The following is a 22964-nucleotide window of genomic DNA, read 5'->3' as shown; positions in this document are numbered from 1 at the left end:
CTTTTCCAATTGCAGGGTAACAATGGCAGATCTGGCAAGCCCGGAGACAGAGGTCTCCCCGGCCCTCAGGTAAGCAACTACCTGCCCTGACTACAATAGTTGCAACACCAATTGCTTTCTCCATAACATTGTGTTTGTTTTGAACTAAAGGGTGCTCGTGGATTCCCCGGAACCTCTGGACTTCCCGGAATGAAGGGACACAGAGTAAGTATCAGCTGAAGAAGTCAATTGGATTTTAAAGAGTTGTTCTTTTAGGTGGAAAAAAAAGATTTTCTAAAGGAACAATATTTGCTCTATGTCTGAACCTACATGATAATTCTCTCTCTATTTTTTTTTTTAAACCATCAATAAATTCTGACTTCACAAACCTCAACATTTGAAATGACCATCGACCTGAGGACATTTAACACAACGCCATTCAATAGACTCACCTCTTTCGATTGCGGCTTATCTTCGTGGCACCGGTTTATTCGACATACACATTTTCCTTTCTTTGCTTCAGGGTTTCAATGGCTTGGATGGACGCAAGGGAGAGCCTGGTGCCGCTGGAGTCAAGGTAAGAAAGTGGTCAACGCTCATTGATGAGTATGAAAGTAGTGATCATGAAATACCTTGCTCACATTCATCCGTCTTCTCCTGTTCAACGTAGGGTGAGGCTGGCGCACACGGAGCTGCTGGCAGACCCGGACTTGTTGTAAGTGTTGCTTGCTAAAACCGGATCCTGACGTGACCTTTTGAATACTTCTACTCAATTAGCGGGTCAGTATTCTGTGAATGAACACACATCTGCGCTTTCCTCCATCCAGGGACCCCGCGGTCTGGCTGGTGAGAGGGGTCGTGCCGGCCCTGCTGGACCCGTTGGTGCTCGTGGTGCTGATGGCAACACTGGACCCGCTGGTGCCGCTGTAAGTCGCGTCTCGGGCTACACCTGTGCAAATAGGTGAACATATTTCGGGCGACTTATTCTGACTGTGCCTACTGCCGCTCTCCACAGGGACCAGTTGGTGCTACTGGCGCCCCAGGTTTCCCTGGTGGCTCTGGACCCAAGGTGAGCCTCATGTCACTTTTTTTTTTTCTCCTTCTTGGAATCTATTTGATCGGCACAATCACCTCATTGCCGACTTGAAGCCGTTCCAAAGCACAGATAGGTTGGGCCAAGTGCATTGATTGGATGTTTTTGGCCATTTACAGGGAGAGGTAGGACCTGTTGGTGCTACTGGTCCCTCTGGACCTCAGGGAGCTAGAGGAGAGCCTGGTCCCAATGGTGCTGTTGGCCCCGTTGGTCCCGTCGTAAGTACACTGCGAATACTTTGCGATTAGCGTATGATTGAAATCTTCACTTGTGTTGCGATTGAGTGTGTTTGGTTATTTCTGTTCTTTCTTAGGGTAACCCTGGTGTTAATGGCCTGAACGGAGCCAAGGGCGCCACTGTAAGTCTTAAAATCATCTTCAATATTTTTATCATACATTTATTTACACATGGCATAATCGCCCAAAAAGATGCACTGAGGTACTCACATGTCACTAATGGCTGTTACTTATAGGGTGCCGCTGGTGCTGCTGGAGCTCCTGGATTCCCCGGAGCCAGAGGAGGACCGGGACCTCAGGGACCCCAGGGTGCTAGTGGTCCCAGAGGCCTGGCTGTAAGTTAACATTCACACAAAAACATGACCTCCCTCATCTGCAAACGCCGCACAGGTTCATGCGTAGGAATGATGTTTGACGTCTGGTTCACCTGTTTTAGGGAGATCCTGGTGTCCAGGGTGTGAAGGGAGATGTTGGTGCCAAGGGTGAGCCTGTAAGTTTGAAAGGCATCTGACGCTTTCTTTTTCTCAAATGTTGATGTCTGGCTCATTGTGTTGTTCTCCACATTTGCTGCCTTCTGCAGGGTAGCGCTGGACCTCAGGGAGCTCCCGGAACTCAGGGTGAGGAGGGCAAACGTGGAGCTGCTGGTGAGGTCGGTGCCACCGGCCCCGCTGGTAGCCGTGGATCCAGAGTGAGTGCATTGTGGCCATCGAATCGTCATATCGGAGAGCCATCTTGTTTTGAAGATCACCTGACAGTCCTTGTGTGTGTGTCTCCTTTAGGGCTCTCCCGGAGGCCGTGGACTGGCCGGTGCTGATGGAAGACCTGGCCCAGTTGTAAGTAAAAGCCTGACGTGTGGATTTCAGACGGCTCTTTTTTTTCCCCCTCATTTTTCACCTCGTCTTCTATGTCACGTAGGGTATGCCTGGTCTTCGCGGAGCCAGTGGCATTGCTGGAGCTCGTGGACCCGCTGGAGATGCTGGCCGTGTTGGTGAGCCTGGTGCTGCTGGTCTCAGGGTGCGTATTGTTGATCTCATTCCTCCATCAGCACCATGAAGACCTAGCAACATTGTCACTAGTATTATGTCAGGAACTAAACTCGCTTGTAAAATACATTGAACCAGAACAATACATTTTCAACAGGGTCTCCCCGGAAGCCCCGGAAGCTCTGGACCCCCAGGAAAGGAGGGACCTTCCGTAAGTAATCGTCCCGAAAAATATAGAAGGTGCAGGAAAAACAAAAGTATGGGTTATGCAAATCGTTACGGTTACCTCCTATAGGGTCCTGCTGGACAAGATGGACGCAGCGGTCCTCCCGGCCCAACTGGACCTAGAGGCCAGCCTGGAAACATTGGCTTTCCTGGACCCAAGGGACCCACTGTAAGTACAAACAAGATGATCAACAATAGGACTAATAGGATGGGATAAACACATCCATATACCTACATCTTAAATGTGCAAGATTCTCTTAACGTGTTGAATTGAATGTCTTCTAGGGTGAGGCTGGCAAACACGGAGAGAAGGGAAATTCGGGCGCCACTGGACTGAGAGTAAGTCACGTGACTTAAAACAATTGAAATGATGCTAAAATGAACGACTGCGCACATATTTAGTATTCTGCTCTTTGTGTAGGGTCCTCCTGGCCCTGATGGTAACAATGGCGCCACTGGCCCCCTGGGAGTTTCTGTAAGTGTCTGCGAGACATTGAACAATCTAAAGCCACGATTTATTTCTTTTGATTTTGGTTACAGTAACTTTGCTTTTCTCTTTTCCTGCTATAGGGCGGTTCTGGTGAGAGGGGAGAGCCTGGACCTGCTGGAGCTTCTGGTTTCCAGGTTTGAGTCCATTTATTTGCGACCAATCATTTAGGATTGTGATTCCCAACCTTTATTGAGCGCATATTTTGACAATACGTTCACTTGGAAATGGGATCCGAGGTTCATTTCAGCATTTTTAGTCACGCTCAATTGATTGGCCTGTCAGTGCGTGTGACTGGCATGGAAAGAGGAAGATAGGTACCTTCATTTTAGTGACTCGTTTTCAAATCTAACAAGCGAAACCCGGTTGGGACTCATGAGTTAGCGATATCTTATGTCCTGCTCTGGATGCAACGTAAGGTGCCGTGCAGTTTGACGAGTTGATAAATGCTGCAGTCAGATGGTTATGAATCATTCCGTCCGTCTACATGCAGTGTATTGTCATACTTACTGGTTTGGATACTTTCTCAGGGTCTGCCTGGACCCGCTGGTGCTGCTGGAGAGGCTGGCAAGCCCGGAGATAGAGTAAGTACAACATACCTGTCAGAAACACACATTGACTATCATGCATACGAAGCTTATCAAACACGCGTGTGCCTAACAGGGTATCCCAGGAGACCAGGGAGCCGCTGGAGCCGCTGGTGCCAAGGTTTGAGCTTACCTTTCCAGATTACACTCGGCTGATCATAACCATTGTCGGAAGCCTCATTACGAGCGGACTTTGAATCGACGGCCTCTGTGTACGACGACAGGGCGAGCGTGGTAACCCCGGTGCTGCTGGAGCTACTGGAGCTCAGGGACCTATGGGACCCCGTGGATCTTCTGGAGCTGCTGGTGCTGATGGTGCCAAGGTAAGATGTGGATTAGTGCTTACGGCAAGGATGGAAGCGACCCTCGTTGAGTGCTCCAAAAAGACGTAACCCGAAAATACAAGGCAAGATCCGTGTCACGAACCGTCGCTTTTCCGATCCACTTACAGGGAGAGCCTGGCGCGGTTGGAATTGTTGGTGCTCCTGGCCACCAGGGAAATAACGGCATGGTCGGAGAACGTGGACCTTCTGGTCCCGCTGGAGTCAAGGGAGAGAAGGTCAGCACCACAAGTTATTCATAGGATTTGCAGGAGTGAGTCTGACCTTTTTCTGGCACAGGGAGAGGCTGGACACAAAGGACCCGATGGCAATTCCGGAAGAGATGGCGCTCGTGTAAGTACAGCTCGGATCCTCCATGCCTTCACGCTCAAGTGGTAGACTTTGCTCTTGACTTTGCTTCTTTTGTTGACGTCTAGGGTATGCCTGGAGCTGCTGGACCCCCTGGACCCACAGGAGCTAATGGTGACAAGGCAAGTATAAGACAAAGGTGGCTGGAGACTAAATGAGATATCAATTTACATTCCTGTCATCGCAAGAGACCAAAACAACATCCTTATTTCTATGTTACGACTTGCTCTTCATAATAACATATCAGCTGTCTTTTATAGGGCGAGTCTGGATCTTTCGGACCCGCTGGACCTCCCGGAGTCCGTGGTGCCTCTGTAAGTTTTGATCGATCCCCATCCCAAATGTAGAAAATAAGTTGGATGAAATATGCATGATCTTGCTGAGCCCCGGCTGTGTTTCTATTCAACACAGGGTGAGCGCGGAGAGGTTGGACCCGCTGGAGCCCCTGGATTCACTGGAGCCCCTGTAAGCTAACATCCTCGCACGCCTAGAATGTTACTCCAGAACGAAATGCTTGGGCCGTGCAGTACGTATTTAGACGCAATAGTCAAGTCCTGTTACTGCTGCACCCTAACAGGGCGCTAGTGGACAGGCCGGAGTAAGAGGAGAGCGTGGACCTGCTGGAGGAAAGGGAGATAGTGGCCTCGCTGGCGCCGCTGGCCCTGCTGGACTATCTGGACCTGCTGTGAGTAGACTATTTCTTCTGGACCGACGCACGTACGTGGTGGCTACAGCACACACAAAATGGACTCGTTTGTTCGACCTTCACATGCCGGCGCATTCAAAACGACTGCTATGATTCGTAATCGTACCGTGAAATTCATTCTGGACATTGACCTGTCTTTCAGGGTCCTTCTGGCCCTGCTGGACCTACTGGTGCTCGTGGAGACAATGGAGCTCAGGTGAGTATTAGGGAGTAAAAAGAAAACAAACAAACCCCCCCAAAAATGATTCCTCAGCACACTCACAAATATGTAAGTAGATATGACTCACATAGCATTTGGACTCACAAAGTGTGTCACATAATGATTGAATTGACAACATAATACAAAGTTCAAACATGTTGCTGTTCATACACAAAGAAAAGTAAACGTCGTTTTAGTCCCACTGGAAAAAGCCTGCCTAAACAACTGCTGCTTTTTAAAAATGCCCACTGAAGAGGCAGCTGACCTTTATTGAACCAGGGTAGGTAGCAATTTTACATTATTTAAAAAATAAATAAATAAATAAACCACACGGCACAGACAAAAACCTCCCAAAAGTAGAATTATTGGATTCATGGTTATCTGGTCTCAGTTTACTTACAATCTCAGTCAGTTTAACTGGAGCCCAAAAAATCGAAAGCGAAAACCATAGCAATTTCTGTCTTTGAAAGCCAATCAATATGGCTTAGTAATTGTTGTTTCTTTTGTCCTTTAGTGGAAGGACGTTACATTTTGCTTTTCACTACGCAGTGTTGCAAATTGCTTGCATGAATTGATCAACAAAACTCTATTGGTTATGAATAACTTACGTGAAATTGGATATTTCCTTCCCACAGACTTCTCATGACCTCTCACTGCACCTGAGTTGAGAAAAAAAACAATCATATATTTGTGGATTTGTCCACAGTGTTAAACCATGACAATGTTATTTTTAATTTCATTTTACAGCCACTAAAACTCCAGTTGCAAATATTTCATCTCGAATGAGTCAGTGCAGTGAAATTTGCCATTTTATTGGATTTTTGGTTCTGTGTCAGTCTGATTGACCTACTTTTGCATGATAGGGTCTGACTGGTTTCCCTGGAGCTTCTGGCAGAATTGGCCCCGGTGGTCCTGCTGTAAGTACATGTTATGTTCGTTGAGTTGTTCGAGAGCCTCAAAATATACACACACACACACATTTCATTGACCGTATGCTCTTCCTCTCAGGGTATTGTCGGACCCCCTGGTGCCGCTGGTCCCGCTGGTAAAGATGGTCCCCGTGGTCTGCGTGGAGATGTTGGTCCCGTCGGTCCCGCTGGACAGCAGGGATTAGCTGGACCTCCGGGCCCCGCTGGACACAAGGGACCCAGTGGAGACTCTGGACCTGTTGTAAGTCCAAGTGGTGTAGCCATATGCACATTTCACAGATTGCGAATCATCATTCATTCATTCATTCATTCATTCATTCATTCATTCATTTTGTGATGCTGTACTTGGGCTTAGGGTGCTCCTGGAGCTGCTGGAGTCTCTGGACCTCTTGGTGTTCGAGGATTGACTGGTATTCCTGGCGCTAGAGGCCTTGTGGGTGTTCCTGGTCCTCTAGGTCTTGCTGTGAGTATTGACGTTTTCTGATGATCTATCTTTCTTTGGAGTGACACACTGAACATCAGCAGCAACACATGACTCATTTCATTTGACACATTTCTCCATTATTAATCACTGATGATGTTGTCACCTCCAAGGGAGAGCCTGGTAGAACTGGACCTGCTGGTCCCGCTGGTGCCCGTGGCATCCCTGGCAACATCGGTATGCCTGGTATGACCGGACCTCAGGGAGAAGCTGGACGTGAGGTACTATGATCCAGTATCATCATCATCATTGTATGCTGAAATGATAAAAACAGACACTAGTCATGAAGTGATGAGAAAGCACAAGGTCTTGGGTTTGAAACTTTACCTTGCGTTACAGGGTAATACCGGTAACGATGGTCCTCCTGGCCGTCCTGGTGCTCCTGGAAACAAGGTACTACAAGGACAATGTACAGTCATAAAAAAAAAAAAGATTCCTACTTGGTATTCTGATCCTCACCTACCTGCTCCTACTCCTGCCGTGCTTAGGGAGACCGTGGTGACCCTGGTCCCGCTGGTGTTTTGGGACTTGCTGGTACTCCCGGACCCGCTGGCCCCAGCGGATCTGTTGGAAGACCTGGAAACCGTGGAGACTCTGTATGTTTCTACAGATAGGCTCGCATATTACAAACAGCACCTACCTCTTTTTGTGCCAGCCATTTATTCACTCGATGTCAATACTACAGGGTTTCACTGGACCTTCTGGACCTGCCGGACTCGCTGGAGCCAGAGGTGCCGCTGTAAGTAGAGCTACCGTCAAGACGTAACACTACCATGAGGATTCTTAAACTGAAAACGAAATAGCTGTCATGATCATACGGTAATCATGTCTAACGCCATGTATTCTAGGGACCCGCTGGACCCCGTGGTGAGAAGGGAGTTGGTGGAGACAAAGGAGACCTTGGAATGAAGGGTCTTCGTGGACATCCTGGTCTCCAGGGACCATCAGGACCTTCAGTAAGTGAAACGTGCCGCCAGCCACCATCGTCCTGATAGAAAAATGATGATTTATGAGAGCACAAATACATTTGCATTTATTGAAGGACAATGTCATTTAAATGCATTTCCCTTCAGGGTACCCCTGGTGACAACGGACCTGCTGGAGCTAATGGACCCGCTGGACCTAGAGTGAGTGAAATGTTCATCCTTGCCTCTCACATTTATAACTACTGATTTAGAGGTCACGTAGGACGTTGTCCATCTGTGATCTCATCAACACGTTCCCTCCCTCTTCAGGGTCCCGCCGGACCCCACGGACCTCCCGGTAAGGATGGTAGAGCTGGTGCCCACGGTACTATTGGTGATTGCGGTGCCCGCGGAGCCCCCGGACACATTGGCCCTGTCGTGAGTGCTCTTCAGAGTGAACTTTTTGAAAACACACGTGAGCTCTGTTACATATTAAAGCTCTCTCTTATCTCTACTAGGGTCCCCCCGGACCACCCGGTTTGCCCGGACCTGCCGGTGCCTCCGGTGGTAGCTATGATGTGTCTGGATACGATGAGTACAGAGCTGACCAGCCCGCCATGAGAGCTAAGGATTACGAGGTTGACGCCACCGTCAAGTCCCTCAACACTCAGATCGAGAACCTGCTCACCCCTGAGGGATCCAGGAAGAACCCTGCCCGCACATGCCGTGACATCAAGCTCGGCCACCCCGAATGGACCAGCGGTAAGTGGGGTGGGAATCATCGCCGAACTGAAATCACGCAGCAGAGCCAATGGAGAACGCTTCTCCCTGTAGGATTCTACTGGATCGACCCCAACCAGGGTTGCATCAATGACGCCATCAGGGTCTTCTGCGACTTCGCCACCCGCGAGACTTGCATCCATGCCCACCCCGAGAGCATTGCCAAGAAGAACTGGTTCAGAAGCACAGAGAACAAGAAGCACGTCTGGTTCGGAGAGACCATCAACGGCGGAACTGAGGTGAGCGGTTCGGAAGGGACGAAGCGCAAGGTGACGAACGCCAGACCTTTGGCGAACTTGTGAACAAACGCCCTGTGCGTCTTTTTGCAGTTCACCTACAACGACGAGACCATCAGCTCCCAGAGCATGGCCACCCAGCTGGCCTTCATGCGCCTGCTGTCCAACCAGGCTAGCCAGAACGTCACCTACCACTGCAAGAACAGCGTTGCCTACATGGATGCTGAGAGCGGCAGCCTGAGTAAGGCTGTGGTGCTCGGCGGCTCCAACGATGTGGAGCTGAGGGCTGAGGGCAACAGCCGTTTCACCTTCTCTGTGGTGGAGGACGGTTGCACTGTGAGTAGCTCTTTCCTTTCCGACGCATTCCCTTAGCGAGACTACGCTGACCTTGTCCGAGCCGTGCGTGCGTGCGTGCGTCTCGGTTAGCCCCGTTCTGACATTGCTTCTCTTTCCTCCGTCTCCCCTCCGCAGAGACACACTGGTGAGTGGAGCAAGACAGTGATTGAGTACAGAACAAATAAACCATCTCGCCTGCCCATCCTCGACATTGCACCTATGGACATTGGTGGAGCCGATCAGGAGTTTGGTTTGGACATTGGCCCAGTCTGTTTCAAATAAATAGACTCATGATAAATTAACACCCCCAAAAGAGAGAAAGAACGAAAAAAACAAACAAAATCTCTGCCCTTCTTTCTGTGTTGTTTTTTTTTTTTTTTTTTAAATGCTGATTTCTCACTGCGCAACCACTTGCTTAAGATGGGCAACTATCGGAAAGGACTGAACGGACTGAACGGAGCGATTGTGCAATGCAAATTAATACAGCAACCCTAAAGGAACGCGGGAAAACACCTTGTTGTGGGACATCATGTCATCCTTTTGTAAAAAATAAAAGAAGTGTAATAAAAACGCTGAAAGTAAGCATCACTTTGTGGTCTTTGTATATCTTCCAAAGAGGAGGTTTAAAACCACAATTTCCATGAAAATAAGGTTTAAACTACCTCATGCGTGTACTTCAAATCGGCAAAATGGCGAGTCCACAACAGAGATGTTTGGGCTTCTAATGCTTCAAGCGTAGTCTCGTGTCAGAAGGTGCTCGATCAATGGTGCTAATATGCAGCTGTGGACAATGCAGCCACTTTTTTTTTTTCTGTATTCTTTTGTATTGAGTCTTGCATTTGTCCTCTGATACGCTCCCACTTTAAGCAGGTGGAATAGCCCTAAACCTGATGTCTAGTATTTGTTTCATGTTTTTTTGTTTGTCTTGAAATTTTTAGTTTGTTTTGGGGTTTTGTTCAAGCTTTCTACCTTTCAAATCACACATCCAGAGTTCATACTGACATGCCATTCTCACCCAATTCTGAATGGAATTTAGGCGGCCATCGCAAAGTCTATTGTACCTATTTTGTATATGTGAGATGTTTAAATAAATTGTGAAAAGTTCTGAAATAAAGCATGTCCAATGTTCCAAAACACACTACTCATTGACTTAAGTGCTTTCCTGTTGACGCAAACATTCCGTGTCACTTACCACCTTTTGGTCAGTTGTTTGTCTGATGACTTCAACGTCTTTCTATGATGGAGGTGCAGTCGTAGTGGGCGCGCGTAGTTGGTTCTCATCACCGCCTCCTCAACAACACAAAATGTACAGTCAAAACATGTTCACCCTGTTCGTGCCAATGTGTGATTACTAACATGTTTGTTCTTGTACATATGCAATGAGAAAGCAGCATGGGAAGGGAGCGAGCATATTACAGCCTTGGCTTCCAAAGAAATGACTATGATTTGAAGAACTGTATGATTGCAGAGATATGTGAATGTGATTAACTTGGATGACATCTACCGTGTCATAAATAACGAGTGCGCTTCAAACCTTTGGAAACGAGCAGAGATAAAAATGAACCAAGACACACCCACCCACCTACCTACCCACCTACCTACCCACCTACCTACCTACCTACCTACCTACCTACCTACCTACCTACCTACCTACCTACCTACCTACCTACCTACCTACCTACCTACCTACCTACCTACCTACCTACCTACCTACCTACCTACCTACCTACCTACCTACCTACCTACCTACCTACCATGCATAGTACAAGTACAGTCTTTGTCAGCTGTAATACTTCTTTGACCACCAGAGGGCAGTGCGTACCTTCTTTGGGTTGGCTTCCATAAGGCTCAGCAACAATTCAATGCACGGGACTTTTGGTTTGAAGCCAGCCATCCACTAATCAAGTGAGCAAAAGGATTGCAATGATTTGATTCACCTGAAATGAATAACATTTCATATTTGGTGGTATCAAGCTTACTTGCAGTAACTCCATCAAACCAGCAATCCAAGACAGCAGCAGCCTCTTTTGTTTCTGGGTGCTTCAGTCTCCTGTTCAGGAAGAGAAAAGAATGCAATATTTGATGAAAGTCCAGTGATTGCCAGTTTAAAAATCTTCCGCTTTTGCACTAATTGAATTCCTTTGTCATACAACTAAAGTGTTTTGGGTCGATGTCTTGTTGCACGATTAAGCTTCTCCCAAGTAGTATGGATGGATTTTTCACTGTAAATTGCCAAACAAAATGATTTGGTAGACTTCAGAATTGATTCTGCAGCTCCATCGTGAGTTGCATCATTTAAGACGAGTGAGTCTATTACAAAAGCAGCAAACACACTGTTTACTGTATAGTATAGGAGTGAGAAAATGTGATTCCTATTGGGAGATAAGATGACAGTCCGTAAAGGAAGAACGTCACGTGTAAAAAAAAAAAAAAAAAAAAAAACACACACCACAAACTCAAATCAAGCCATACCGGTTAATCAGCCACACGAGTTGTGTATCTGCAACTCGCACTTTAGTATTGCTTTAGTTCGGGTGACACAAAAGCAAACATTATTGACTATTCTGCTTGACATGTTTCAAGCAAATGGTAAGGATTGCGAGTCTTGGATTTAGCAAACAGTAGCAAAGTATGGAAGTGGGAGGAGATGAGAAGGAGGAGGTTAGGAGAGGCTCCTGTGGAGAGTTCACATCTGCTTGTTGTCATGGAGGAGCGAAGATGGCGGTCCTGGGCCTGGGCAAGCGTGAAATAAACCATCATTTCACCATTAGGAACGCCAAGTTAATATCGCTCGCGCTCGTTGTTGTACTCGTCATATTCCACACGGCTTTGCGCTATTTGGGAGGTAAGTAGCCCACCCGTCGCTGCGGAATGGCAACACTTGACACACGCTAATGCTAACGTTCTCTGGCTTTTCTTTGCGTCTTTCATCTCGTTCTTACTCTGCTTGCAAGTTTTGTCTACAAAACCCGAAGATGCTGTGCAGTTTTGCAGCACAAGCCTAACGCTAGCAGCTGATTTAGGATCGGCTAAGTCTGGTTAGCCGACGCCGCGTTCGAGCGGTGTTGTTTACATGCTCTTTGCAGCATGCTTGACTGAAAACGGCTTCAGATGGAAAGACATTCTTTTGTGCAGGATTGCCACATTTTAAGATCCGTTTTCTTCGGCACTCGGTCCTCCTTAGTCGAAGCAGTTTGTCATAGTAGGAACGCTTTTCTCCGCTGCTCGGTTACGAGTACGCGGTCAAAACAAACCGCCAAACTGTGCACGATTTGACATTTGTGCACCACTTACCAAATACTTGGGATCTTACTCGAGGTTATTGATACATTGTAGATGGTGGCACGTAATGACACACTAGTAACAAAGTAGTCCGCCTATGTACTGTAGACTGTGTCCAAAAATGTCATTTCATACTTTGATCTGTTTCAAATGAGACACAATACTGAAGCCTGTCTATGTAGCCAACATGGGGTCACTTCAATTGACAAAAACAACAAGCAAGGAAAATAGAAACGCCCCATTTTCAGTGTGTTTTGATCAGATCCTGTTTTGAAAGTCATTTTGTTGATAGGCTTTGCGTGCCTCCACTAACTACTACTTTCCAGTGAATCCCCAAGGCGTGTGCAATATGACTCTCGATTGTATCTTGCACAAAGGGGAAAGGCCCCTTCTGACAATGCCTCAAAGTAAAGTGACGAGCGAGGTATGTTCAAAAGTAGATTAACCGGTCTGCCGAAAAAAAAGAAAGAGCTTGGCGACTTATCCAGCAATGCATGGGACTATTGTTTACACAGAGGCATTTGACAAAAGAGCGACATATCTTTCAATGGGCGTAAAGAGCGGAGCTTTTAGTCGGTGTCATTTTGGGCTTGATATTTCTTTACCAGTAGCGTCTCTGTTCTTTGCCCCCCCCCAGGCGGAGATTCATGCGAATGGCTGCTGTCCAGCGGACGTTATTTGGGGGAGAATGTTTGGCAGCCTTATGGCTGCATGATGCACAAATACAAACGCTTGTGAGTCACACAGATGCGCTCTGTTAATCTGTGCACGCAAAACAAATCATCAAGAGAATAGCTGCATGTTACGTATTGTTTTCTTTGTTTTCACAGTGAAGCCAAATCCTGCCTTTCAAAAAAGCGAGTGGCCTTTGTCGGAGATTCCCGAATCCGCCAGCTGTTTTATTCCTTCGTCAAAATTATCGAGCCTGGCCGGAGAGAAGATGGCAAGAGGGTATGCTTGGACGAAATGCTCAATTTATTTTACGTTCTAAGTTAGGGAGAGCGGGGATAATTGGAAGTAGAACAAGTCGGAAGTCAGCTGACGTCCCGGAATGTCTCACAGATTGTACAGTTCAAGTCAAAGTGCAGCTGGATAGTCACATGGTGAAACAAGAATATCTTTTGTGTTTCATGTCTCATGGAAGCATGCGGACATTGCCTTTCAAGAAAAGAGCTCCTCTCTTTATGTGGTGAGCTATTTTTTTTTTTTTTTTGCACATTCTATTTATTGTAGATTAGCTGTGCCGACATGTGACGGGAAGTGATAAACATCCGCCTCTCTTTGTGTGTGTGAAGGACTTCCTGTGGTATCCAGAGGCAAATAACTCCATGAAGGAGCGTTTGATATCATGGACACGTGTAAGTGAGGGATGTTCTCTCTCACCTTGTGGAGTCAGCCACAGCATCTTGTAACGCTTGCAACGTGTCTTGCAGGAAGGCTCGGCAACGCCTGATGTTGTCATCCTCGGTGCTGCAACGGTATGTTCCTGAAAACAAAACGGCGGCGTGAGACTTGCTCTTCATTCTTTCTGTGTCTCCGTTCACATGCGACAGTGGTCCATTAAGCTGCACGGTGGCAGCAGTGAGACTTTAAAGCAGTACAAAGTCAACGTGACCGCCATGGCCGCTTACTTGGAGAGGCTGGCCCAGCGTGGAGAGGTCTACTGGGTCCTACAAGGTCAGCTTCCAAGCCTCGAGATATGGCCGTTGGATTGCGGCTTCACTACAGTGATGAATTGAGTTGCAACAATGGGTTGGCATATATATACGCAACGCTATGGTGTCATTTTCCTCCAGAACCGGTTCATGAGGAGGTCCTAAGGAAGGACCGGAAGGTGATCACCAATCAACAGCTGGAACTCTATAACAAAGCGGCAGTGGACGCACTTGAGACCGCAAAGCGTAACAACAAGTCGCTGGTCAAGCTGCTGGCCGCCTCGCGCGAGGCGGCGCTCGGGACCATTGAGCAGTCAGACGATGGATTGCACATACCCGAAGGCGCCAGGGATATTGTAAGTGTTAAATACGATAAAGCATCGCAACTCACTGGATATACTGCTCCACGTGCGGCCAAAAGTCATCTGAAGTTCTTTTAGGGGGCCATGGTGCTGATGAACGCCGTGTGCAACAAGCTCCAGAGACCCATCGACGGCTCCTGCTGCCAGACGGTGGCGTCGCTCAACCTCCTTCAGAAACTGGCTGCGTGCTTTTTCGTGGCCTCCGCCCTCATCCTCGTGGGCTTTTGCGTCCTCGGGAACAAACGCCACCACCGCCCCGTGCCGCCCGACGTGGAGAGCCTGGATGAGAAGAAGCCGGCGAGCGCCGTGGCCCCGCCGGGTGTCAAGGCGCCGTTCCAGGCCGTGTGCAGGATGGGCGTCATTATGACCTACTTTTACCTCTGCGATCGGGCCGACTTTTTCATGAAGGAGCAGAAGTTCTACACACACTTGACGTTCTTCATCCCGCTCATCTACATCTTTGTCCTGGGGGTGTTCTACAGTGACAACAGCAAAGAGGTAAGATCTCTGTCCCTGCTAATAGCTCTTGAGATGTGCCACCTTGGTTTTTTGACTTCCCATGAAAGAACTTGCTGATTATTTTGAAGTGAAGTTCAAGTTTTGCCCACACAGACTCGGTTGCTTAACCGAGAGCAAACGGACGAGTGGAAGGGCTGGATGCAGCTGGTCATCCTCATCTATCACATATCTGGAGCCAGCGCTGTGAGTTCCCAACACGTCTTTTGCGGCACATCTCATCTCGCAACGGCACTAAATGGGTCCCGTACCTTTCAGTTCATTCCTGTGTACATGCACGTACGGGTGCTGGTGGCTGCTTACCTTTTCCAGACAGGCTATGGCCACTTCACCTTTTTTTGGCTCAAAGGAGACTTTGGACTGTATCGGGTGTGCCAGGTGAGACGACGCGGAGCGGAAGTGCTGTAGTCAGAAGAAGAAACAGAAGACAAATTTGAATGTGCAACATGATCGAATGAATCCTTTCTCGTCCCGCAGGTGCTTTTTCGTCTGAACTTCCTCGTCTTGGTGTTGTGTGTGGTGATGGACAGGCCCTACCAGTTCTATTACTTTGTCCCACTGGTCAGCTTTTGGTTCGTCGTCATCTATGGCATGATGGCCATGTGGCCTCAAATCCTGCAGAAGAGGGCCAGCGGTAATTTGATTTGAAAAACTGTGATTTGTAAATTGCGTTGTACTACATTGAGACGTCTATTTGAATTTGATGAATTGCTCAGCTCTCTTGCATTTTAAACTTACGGCTGGCTCTCTTGAATCGCGCAGCCAACAACATGTGGCATCTCGGTCTCATCGCCAAGTTTCTGTTCCTTCTGTCGTTCATCTGCGTCATGGCGTACTCACAGGTGAGCCACATCCATTTGAAACCTTCCAAAAGATCATCTTACCTTTCCACCGCTTTTCTCATGAACTAGACATTTGTTCTTTCTTGATGTGCATAGGAGTTCTTCAACGGCATCTTCTCATGTTGGCCCTTTTCCAAGCTCTTTGAAGTCAACGGAAGCGTCTACGAGTGGGGCTTCAGATGGAGGCTGGACAGATTTGTATGTTTTTAACACTCGCGAGCCTAATGTCGTTCCTTTTCCAGCCCGCCGGGTCAAACTTGTTGTCACGTGGCAGGCGGTGATCTACGGCATGCTGTTCGCCTTTGTCTACCTGGTGCTGCAGAAGCGCCAGGTGCTGTCCGAAGGCAAAGGGGAAGCTCTGTTCTCTGCCTGGATTGCCAACCCGCTCTTCTTCCTCTCCATCATCACCTTTGTCGTAAGAGCGTTTTGTAGATGCACCTGCATATCAAATTTTGGATTGTGATGGCCCGAATGCCGACTCTGCATATTTCATGGTGAATGCGTTGCCTTAAAACAGATCACAAGGGCCTTAAAAGTTCTTCCAATTGGCCTCCTTCAATCTGCAAACAGTCTTTGTCTAAACAGAAACGATCCCCAGTAAATGGTTTCACCAACGTCAACACTTGTCTCCTCCCATCATTCCAGACATATTCCGTGTGGGCCAGCGGGTGTAAGAACAAATCCGAGTGTAACGAAATGCATCCGTACATTTCCGTACTGCAGGTATATTCGTTTAGCCTCTTTTGTTATTGTCATGTCATTTGAACTTGAATGGAAGACAAAAATAATGTGCTCTCACCCACACACAGATCTTGGCTTTCGTTCTAATCCGGAACATTCCCGGCTACGCCCGCTCCATCTATAGCTCCTTCTTTGCCTGGTTTGGAAAAATCTCCTTGGAGGTGAGACGCCCTTGAAATGCTTCATTAGAGACATATTTTTTGGGTATGACGCCATATATCCAAAGTGAGAATTAAAAAGAAAAATGGTAGTCTTAAAAATAGCATACAATTGTTGTAGATATAAAAAGTGTACACACCCTTTGCTATTTGATCAATCAAAACATTTTCCAGTATTACCTGCATCCTGTCCCAACGAAATAATATTGTGGTTGCACTAGTGTGCACACCCTCTAATAACCGGGACAATTCAATTCCTCCCACCAAGTGTTTTGTCTCCCCCAGCTGTTTATTTGCCAGTACCACATCTGGCTGGCTGCGGACACCAAGGGCATCTTGATCCTGATTCCGGGCAGCCCGTCGCTCAACATCCTGGTGAGCACCTTTATCTTTGTGTGCGTGGCCCACGAGATCTCGCTCATCACCAACGACCTGGCCCAGGTGGTCATACCTAAGGACACGACGGCACTCCTCAAGAGGTTGGGCTGTGTGCTGGTTCTGGCTATGCTCAGCCTTTTCATTGCTAGGGCGCGACAAGGCACCTGAGTCGCCGCGCCCAAGACTGCCGACCTTTTGACTGCTGAAATAGTCGAACACTGAAGAACAATGGTCCTTTCACACAGCAAAAAAAATCAATTGCTGTTCACCAATGTGAAGACATTGCAAAGAAGCAGGGAGGTACAAAATCAAACTATCAATGGAAAAAAAAAAAAAAAAAAGGACGTGTTGTTTCAGAACTTCTCGTTCAGCACTGGAGCGGTCGGTCTCTCAACTCTCCGTCCATCGACCGAGCTAAAAACAAAAGGCAATCTGCTTTCTATTTTCACAATTGTGTTGTACAGTATTTGAATTGAAATACTTAAGGACCAACAATTAGCTCTTCTGATCAAAATACAGACTTCCCCTTTTTTTTTTTTTTTCGTGAGTAATCCTGTGCTAAAAGGTACTGTACTGTGGTCACCTGCTGTAGCTCTGAAATTTTACGTGATATGTACAGTATTTAATTATTTAAAATTAAGCGTATATTTTATACTCTTATTTTGTACTTTTCGCACGCTCGCCAAGTGAAGAAAGTAGTTGCTTTGATTGATGACACAATGTTGTTTTTAACCTTTTTTTTTTTTTTTTTTTTTAAATCTGCCTCTGAGCTGTTGTAGAACATGCACTGGTTGGCCAGCACAACTAACATCCCGACTCACTTTCAACATGCAACGTTCCTCTACTGACTCATACATACATGTATGTAGTCCCCAACATGCACTGACTGGGCTAATTGTTAATATTTTATATTTGCTTGTTTTTTTGTTTTTTTTTTGTCACCTGCCCTCTCCTATGCAGGATTTAGCACTTTTATTTAATGACACTCATTGCTGACTGAGTCCACGTGCAGCTAATTCTCTGCACCCAAGCAGATGTCTATTAAGAAAATCAAGATATTTTTGTCACCATATGAACCTGTGATGTACGAGCTTTACCGCAAATGATTTTGAAGGTTGCGTTTTGTATTTGTAATGACATAACATCAGTCACCACGTTCACCTCTCATTATTGTTGACCTCTGTGTCATTGCGGAGTCCTCGATTAAGATTTGAACGCCATGTTTTCTTTACTCTTCAACAGCGGTACTTTGGCTCTCTGGCCTTAATTGTTCCATTTGGGTAGTGTAAAAGCAACAACTATTTATACTCTATGAAATTTGTTACGCATAATTTTTGTGATGTCTTAAAATGTGAAATGTATCCATATTTATAAATGCCTTTATTCTGCTGTACATGAAACTTCATGAAATGCACAGTTTTGGCTTTAGTTATCTCAAATGATGTGTTTTTGATTTTCTACTGGGCCGCAAAGAAGAAAAGCATTTCTTGGAATGAATTTATTGACGTGACACCTTACATTTAATGTATAACGCACAATTCTTTCAAGAGGGCCCGGCCCGTGTGTGCGCGTGTGCAAAGGAAGTAAAAACACTTTTTGGCACATATTCTCAATCAGTAAAAAGTGACAGTTGCAGAACTCTGTTGTGGTAATAAAAAGTACATTGATGCTAAGTTTCCTTTATGAGACGTGCAGATCGGCACAAATTTTAAGAGGGTGAGGTGGGGGTGGGGACTAGCTACCTCAAGTCAGATCACAAATTCAGTGCTTCAGCCACCTTCCTCTCCTCAGGAATACCATTTACCTACAAAGAATTCGAGAAAAGATGGTCAGTTGCAATTTTTTTCTTTTCTATTCGCTCACAGTTACAAAAGTGTTTGTGCATGATTAATCATTTGGCCTGAGAGTCCACCTAAGTCCATAACATTGCCTACCTCCAACCTTCGAAATGTAGACATGACATAACTATCTCCTTTGTTAGCAGTGGAAAAAGAAAAGGGGATTAGTGTTCCACACACACTCAGCAAGGGGGCGCTCTTGACTGAATTTATGTCTGGTACTAGCAGAAGAAAACTTAAGAGCTAAGGATAACTTTCTTTCAAGACACAATAGAGGCAGACGCCACACTGAGTATCATTGGCATGCAACAGAATATGGAAGGTATGATTTTATTTTAAAGAAGCTAATTGGAGTTTTAGTCATGTGACACTGATGTCAATGCAAGCACATGATTGACAAATCAAACAAACCTGATGGCTGTTGTTGCGGTATGGTAATCTGGTTTTGCAGGTTTCTGAAGTTAAAGACATTTAGGGAGTGTGAAATTCACACGCAAGAGCCTTAAATGGCATGCAAAAAGCATATCACATTGTTCGTTGCTCCAAGCCCATGATGGGCAAATCACGGGGCAGTTCCGAGCTCTTAAAAACAGACAGAAAAGAATACAAACAAGATGAAGGTTTCCTGTACTCACGTCTGCGTCCGCATGAGGGGCATGCTGGTAGTCTCGTAGTTGTCCGGGTGGATGGGCGGAACCACCTCGCCGCTGACCGGGTTGAAGACGGGCAGCGTGGAGAGCGGCCAGGAGATTTCCCGGTTCTTAGACATGATGCGCATCTCCTTGGTGGACTTCTGAATGGAGCTGTGGTGGACCAGCTGGATGCTGTTGGTGTATATTTTTGGTATAGATCATTTTTCATAAAAGGTGTTTTTTAGTCAGATATGCACTCTGCCTCTTTGCATGCACTGGGGAAAAATATCTATTATACACCTTTATTTCAAAATAGAGTAGTTTATAAAAAAGTTAAATTCATAATAAACTAATAACCCCTATATTGAAATCATTTTGATACATACATAAGCGCCTTTACACGTTGAAATCATTTCATATACTGCTTTCTACATTTTGGAGCAGTTCTTGAGGATGACACTGCCGACGCCGATGTGTATATGAATGATAATGGGGAAAAAAAATCATGGAAGACAGAAAAACGAAGGGGGCATAAAAAAAAACTGTTGAGGTAAAACACTTACGCTGATGTTTGCATGTTTCTTTTTTTCCTAGAAACAAAACAAAGATGGGATGAATGAAATATACCAACAGCAGTCATAACAGACTCAAATGGACACATTGATGGCAATGGGGTGGAGCCTCTCAAAAGGTGACATAGCGACAGCGAACGAGTGAGTGGTCATAGCCGTGGCAACAGATGGACAGATGATGAAAAACTGCCATTTCGATCCAGATTAGGGCTAGATTGCGGCTAACGCCGCTACCGTCGACATCATTCAGTAAGTCTGCAACTTCAGTCATCCCAAAAAATTATTCAGTTTACATTTTGCGAATGAGAGAAAACCCCTAGGTTGTTCTTGAGCTCAGGCCAGATCGTTTAAGGTATGACTTTGGCGCTATCTAGGCAGTCAAATATAATCCAGATCGTGATATCGAGGATTAATGCTGAAGGACACTTTCATTTAGACAAAAATATTACTATGCCGCCATTGAGTGGCATTCATAGGCAATTACAGACTTTTTTTAGGGACCAGTTGCTCAGATATTTTGCCTATTTGCAGCAGAACTTGTTTGTTCACAGAGACCAAGCACACTTACACCCCTTCCCTTCGGCAGCACATGGTGTAGCCCAGCATCAAGAGGAGCACGAGCGCCACCGCCGAAGGAACAGCCAGCGTCACGATGAAGTCCGTGAAGTAGTCCCGGCTCTTCAGAGACTCGGATGGGGGGTTGTACTCCCCAAATTCAGGCAGCACCCCTGCACCCGGCTCAGGGCGCGTGACGTAAACTGGGACTACTTTGTTGACGTCAACCTGTATTATGATACAGAGTGTCAAAATAAAAGCAAAGACTTTGAGAACCAGAATGTCTCACCGCACCAGAGAGAGTTTACACCAGTCGATATGAAACTGCGCTCGGAACTTTTTGTCGCAGCTGATGACCGGCTCCATCTCCTGACTGCAGCGCAGTTGGTTGTGGGGGTTCTCCACCTCACGTAGGCACGATGAGAAGGGAACATCGGCGCCCACCATCACGTACACCCTACAGACAGCAGCAAGAAGGAGGGATAAAAAATAAAAAAAATAACCTTCAATGTTCAAGCATTGTAGCAATAAATCTTTGATATGAAGCTCGCGAGCAGCAATGAAAGGGTCTTTGAACCCTTCTTCGAAATGCTCTTCATGCTTCGGCTGCTGTGTCCATGCTTCTCTTCCTACATCCTCACCCTTCCTTCAAGTTATTAATAGGCAGTGGCACACGTCCTCCGCGGTCTAACGCCGAGGTGATGTTGATGGCGTTGAGCCGCTCGGGTTGCCACACGTTCTTCACAGCTCCCAGAAAATCTCCCAGCACCTCGCTGGCCAGCATCTCCTCGACGTTCATGTTTTTGATGTAAAACTCGGCCTGGTAGGGGAGCGGGAACTCTATGGCGGGATGAAGGGAGCAGTGAAGAGAACGAGGGCACATTTTAATCCGAAAAGCCGCGCTGGCTCGGCTATCATGATTCGCTACGCTGCCGTCTGATTCCCTTCGCTCCAGATGGATGACGACATCATCGTATAGGAGTGATGATCATTCATGTACGTGTAAACTGTGAGTGGTCAATGACGCAAGATGTGAATGTGTACATTTGTGAGGTGTTGGTTGAGGCGTGACTGTGCAGGATTATGTACAATATGACCGACCCGTGGCATTCTGAGCAACATGTGTTAGCTAATTGTATATCATGGAAATGTCATGTTGATGTACTGCCTATTTTGAAAGAAACGTGTTTGGTAACTGAAATACTTTCAAACACATTATAAACGATTTGCAATACAAAAAAGATATGTTGAAGTATTTCAAACCTTCTCATGTTTAAATAAGCAATAAATTGACCCGAAGATCTCTACTGCTGTTTTTACCTCATGAATTATTTATTATGACATAAGTATTTAATGCTTCTTTTTTTTTAGAGGGGCCCATTACACCATTCCAGAAGCGATTTAGCCATCAGAATTTAATCGGGGATCTGTGTGTGTGTGTGTATATGCTAAGATCTCACACTAGCGCTTACCCTCGGTGGCCATGATGTTTATGACCAAGTTGTTCCGTGCTGTCTCGAAAGTGCGTCGGTTATAGGCGGTAATCTGCAACACACAGGGGTGAGGCTTTTAAGCTCAGATCAGATCAGTGCAGCTTATACGGCAACTCTGGCGCGGGCTCCGCTCCGGAGGCCGGCATAGCGAGCCGGAACGCTGCGCGGAGGCACATGCTGGGACCGCTAAGCCTTTCGGGAAAAGAATTTCTACAGTAGCTTACAAATAAAGCATAAATGGCATAATGGAATTAAGCCTGGCGACTAAAACCATAACATTGCACCATGCTGCTAATTGAAGAAAAGCAGCCGAGTTCTGCAAAACGAGGTTTTACGGTGGTCAGGAGGGTTTATTTACGCAACTGAGTCGAAGAAAAATTGTATAAAAACATGATATTTCTTCTTCCTCTCACATTGATAACACACCTCTATGACGGTAGCCTTGCCCACATGCTCGGCGGTGGGGGATCCGTAGAGCACTCCGTCACTATTGGGAGTCCTCTGGATGTAGCGCAGCCAGCCGGGTCGGTCTGGGTAACCCAGGAGGTTGGTGTTGAAAGTGATGGGGTCGTTGGCGCTATCGTCTACGGAGTAGCAGAGTAGCTTTCAATAGATGCGCTCCGACGTTCTGACGGCACCTCGATGAAGCTCAAATGGCTGAAACACTGCGGTGCCGCTTTTGCATTCATACAGCGCGATTTCTGACAATTTGCCCAAGCGGCACAATATTCCAAGTCACTCTACCTGATTTTGGGTAATGAGGAAACTCCCCTTTGAAGTACTCTCGTTCCAGGACGTGGACAAAGAGCACGCCGGCAGAAGGGTAGACGTTACGCTCGGCGTGCGACCTCGACAGGATGGTGATCACTGAAACAGAGTTTATGTGTGTTACAATCGTAACTACGACAGAATGTTGCTGACATGTTGTAAGGACGCCGACGCTACAATTACAGTGCTTAAAGATGAAGCGTTTACCGTTTAAACAGTCAATATTATTGTGTTTTTTAAACTTGCAGGAATGATAAAACTATACTTCATAGATTGCATGATAGTTCTGTTTGAGCACGAGTTGTTTTCAAGCTGGTGTTT

The 22964-nt window shown here is 46.5% G+C and overlaps 4 protein-coding genes across 10 annotated transcripts in view; 2 read left to right on the top strand and 2 right to left on the bottom strand.

Annotated features, from left to right (window-relative positions):
* The window catches only part of LOC147040844 (uncharacterized), a 17364-nt gene extending 16867 nt beyond the window's left edge, over positions 1-497 (bottom strand). The window contains exon 1 of the mRNA XM_085901328.1: positions 432-497. The gene's annotated coding sequence lies outside the window, so the exon portion shown is untranslated. The remainder of the gene's footprint in view (positions 1-431) is intronic.
* The window catches only part of col1a2 (collagen, type I, alpha 2), a 13159-nt gene extending 3726 nt beyond the window's left edge, over positions 1-9433 (top strand). Inside the window, exons 9-50 of the mRNA XM_085901336.1 lie at positions 16-69; positions 151-204; positions 503-556; positions 650-694; positions 807-905; positions 995-1048; positions 1192-1290; positions 1386-1430; positions 1545-1643; positions 1745-1798; positions 1889-1996; positions 2088-2141; positions 2224-2322; positions 2449-2502; positions 2587-2685; positions 2802-2855; positions 2938-2991; positions 3087-3140; positions 3534-3587; positions 3667-3711; positions 3815-3913; positions 4042-4149; positions 4211-4264; positions 4348-4401; positions 4540-4593; positions 4691-4744; positions 4857-4964; positions 5128-5181; positions 6048-6101; positions 6193-6354; positions 6469-6576; positions 6708-6815; positions 6934-6987; positions 7083-7190; positions 7280-7333; positions 7443-7550; positions 7668-7721; positions 7830-7937; positions 8018-8261; positions 8334-8518; positions 8609-8851; positions 8987-9433. Of these exons, the coding sequence (XP_085757462.1) occupies positions 16-69; positions 151-204; positions 503-556; positions 650-694; positions 807-905; positions 995-1048; positions 1192-1290; positions 1386-1430; positions 1545-1643; positions 1745-1798; positions 1889-1996; positions 2088-2141; positions 2224-2322; positions 2449-2502; positions 2587-2685; positions 2802-2855; positions 2938-2991; positions 3087-3140; positions 3534-3587; positions 3667-3711; positions 3815-3913; positions 4042-4149; positions 4211-4264; positions 4348-4401; positions 4540-4593; positions 4691-4744; positions 4857-4964; positions 5128-5181; positions 6048-6101; positions 6193-6354; positions 6469-6576; positions 6708-6815; positions 6934-6987; positions 7083-7190; positions 7280-7333; positions 7443-7550; positions 7668-7721; positions 7830-7937; positions 8018-8261; positions 8334-8518; positions 8609-8851; positions 8987-9133 (3654 nt within the window). The 3' untranslated portion in view covers positions 9134-9433. The remainder of the gene's footprint in view (positions 1-15; positions 70-150; positions 205-502; positions 557-649; positions 695-806; positions 906-994; positions 1049-1191; positions 1291-1385; positions 1431-1544; positions 1644-1744; positions 1799-1888; positions 1997-2087; positions 2142-2223; positions 2323-2448; positions 2503-2586; positions 2686-2801; positions 2856-2937; positions 2992-3086; positions 3141-3533; positions 3588-3666; positions 3712-3814; positions 3914-4041; positions 4150-4210; positions 4265-4347; positions 4402-4539; positions 4594-4690; positions 4745-4856; positions 4965-5127; positions 5182-6047; positions 6102-6192; positions 6355-6468; positions 6577-6707; positions 6816-6933; positions 6988-7082; positions 7191-7279; positions 7334-7442; positions 7551-7667; positions 7722-7829; positions 7938-8017; positions 8262-8333; positions 8519-8608; positions 8852-8986) is intronic.
* sgce (sarcoglycan, epsilon) overlaps positions 9214-22964 on the bottom strand; it is a 16714-nt gene continuing 2963 nt past the window's right edge. Inside the window, exons 2-22 of one of the 6 annotated variants that reach the window (XR_015062999.1) lie at positions 22620-22742; positions 22302-22459; positions 21855-21927; positions 21024-21222; positions 20677-20839; positions 20396-20610; positions 19819-19845; positions 19259-19447; positions 19035-19078; positions 16308-18589; positions 15819-15946; positions 15405-15694; positions 15204-15281; positions 14970-15068; positions 14529-14900; positions 14180-14429; positions 13765-13949; positions 13517-13619; positions 10831-10901; positions 10674-10748; positions 9214-10141 (exon numbers count right to left, since the gene is read on the bottom strand). Coding sequence is in view for 3 of the 6 variants with exons in the window: in XM_085901323.1 (XP_085757449.1) it covers positions 18573-18589; positions 19035-19078; positions 19259-19447; positions 19819-19845; positions 20396-20610; positions 20677-20839; positions 21024-21222; positions 21855-21927; positions 22302-22459; positions 22620-22742 (1208 nt within the window). In the remaining 3 variants the exon portion in view is untranslated. Of the gene's footprint in view, positions 10142-10673; positions 10902-13516; positions 13620-13764; positions 13950-14179; positions 14430-14528; positions 14901-14969; positions 15069-15203; positions 15282-15404; positions 15695-15818; positions 15947-16307; positions 18590-19034; positions 19079-19258; positions 19448-19818; positions 19846-20395; positions 20611-20676; positions 20840-21023; positions 21223-21854; positions 21928-22301; positions 22460-22619; positions 22743-22964 lie in introns of those variants that run through there. The other 5 variants (XR_015062997.1, XR_015062998.1, XM_085901323.1 and 2 more) reach the window with 5 other exon arrangements.
* casd1 (CAS1 domain sialic acid O acetyltransferase 1) lies at positions 11268-18453 on the top strand. 2 transcript variants are annotated; one of them, XM_085901317.1, is made up of 18 exons: positions 11268-11696; positions 12771-12867; positions 12964-13084; positions 13278-13322; positions 13429-13491; positions 13567-13611; positions 13687-13810; positions 13930-14144; positions 14229-14648; positions 14763-14852; positions 14925-15044; positions 15144-15300; positions 15429-15508; positions 15605-15706; positions 15783-15923; positions 16154-16231; positions 16318-16410; positions 16693-18453. In XM_085901317.1, exons 1-18 carry the CDS (start codon positions 11483-11485, stop codon positions 16951-16953), a joined length of 2466 nt encoding a protein of 821 aa, XP_085757443.1. In that variant the 5' UTR covers positions 11268-11482; the 3' UTR covers positions 16954-18453. The 2 variants fall into 2 exon arrangements, with proteins under 2 accessions (XP_085757443.1, XP_085757444.1); XM_085901318.1 differs by lacking the exon at positions 11268-11696 and adding an exon at positions 11783-12557.

Source organism: Syngnathus leptorhynchus, chromosome 20 (assembly GCF_054491065.1).
Source record: "Syngnathus leptorhynchus isolate UIUO chromosome 20, UIUO_Slep, whole genome shotgun sequence".
In the NCBI taxonomy this organism is placed as follows: Eukaryota; Metazoa; Chordata; class Actinopteri; order Syngnathiformes; family Syngnathidae; genus Syngnathus; species Syngnathus leptorhynchus.
The sequence above is the reverse complement of the archived record's forward strand: the minus strand, read 5'-3'. Positions and strand labels throughout refer to the sequence as shown.

Coding starts and splice junctions, on each gene's coding strand:
- casd1 (XM_085901317.1), top strand. CDS start 11,483: ATGGAAGTGGGAGGAGATGAGAAGGAGGAGGTTAGGAGAGGCTCCTGT. Junction 13,323..13,428: donor AGAGCTCCTCTCTTTATGTG/GTGAGCTATTTT, acceptor GTGTGTGTGAAG/GACTTCCTGTGGTATCCAGA. Junction 16,411..16,692: donor TTGGAAAAATCTCCTTGGAG/GTGAGACGCCCT, acceptor TGTCTCCCCCAG/CTGTTTATTTGCCAGTACCA.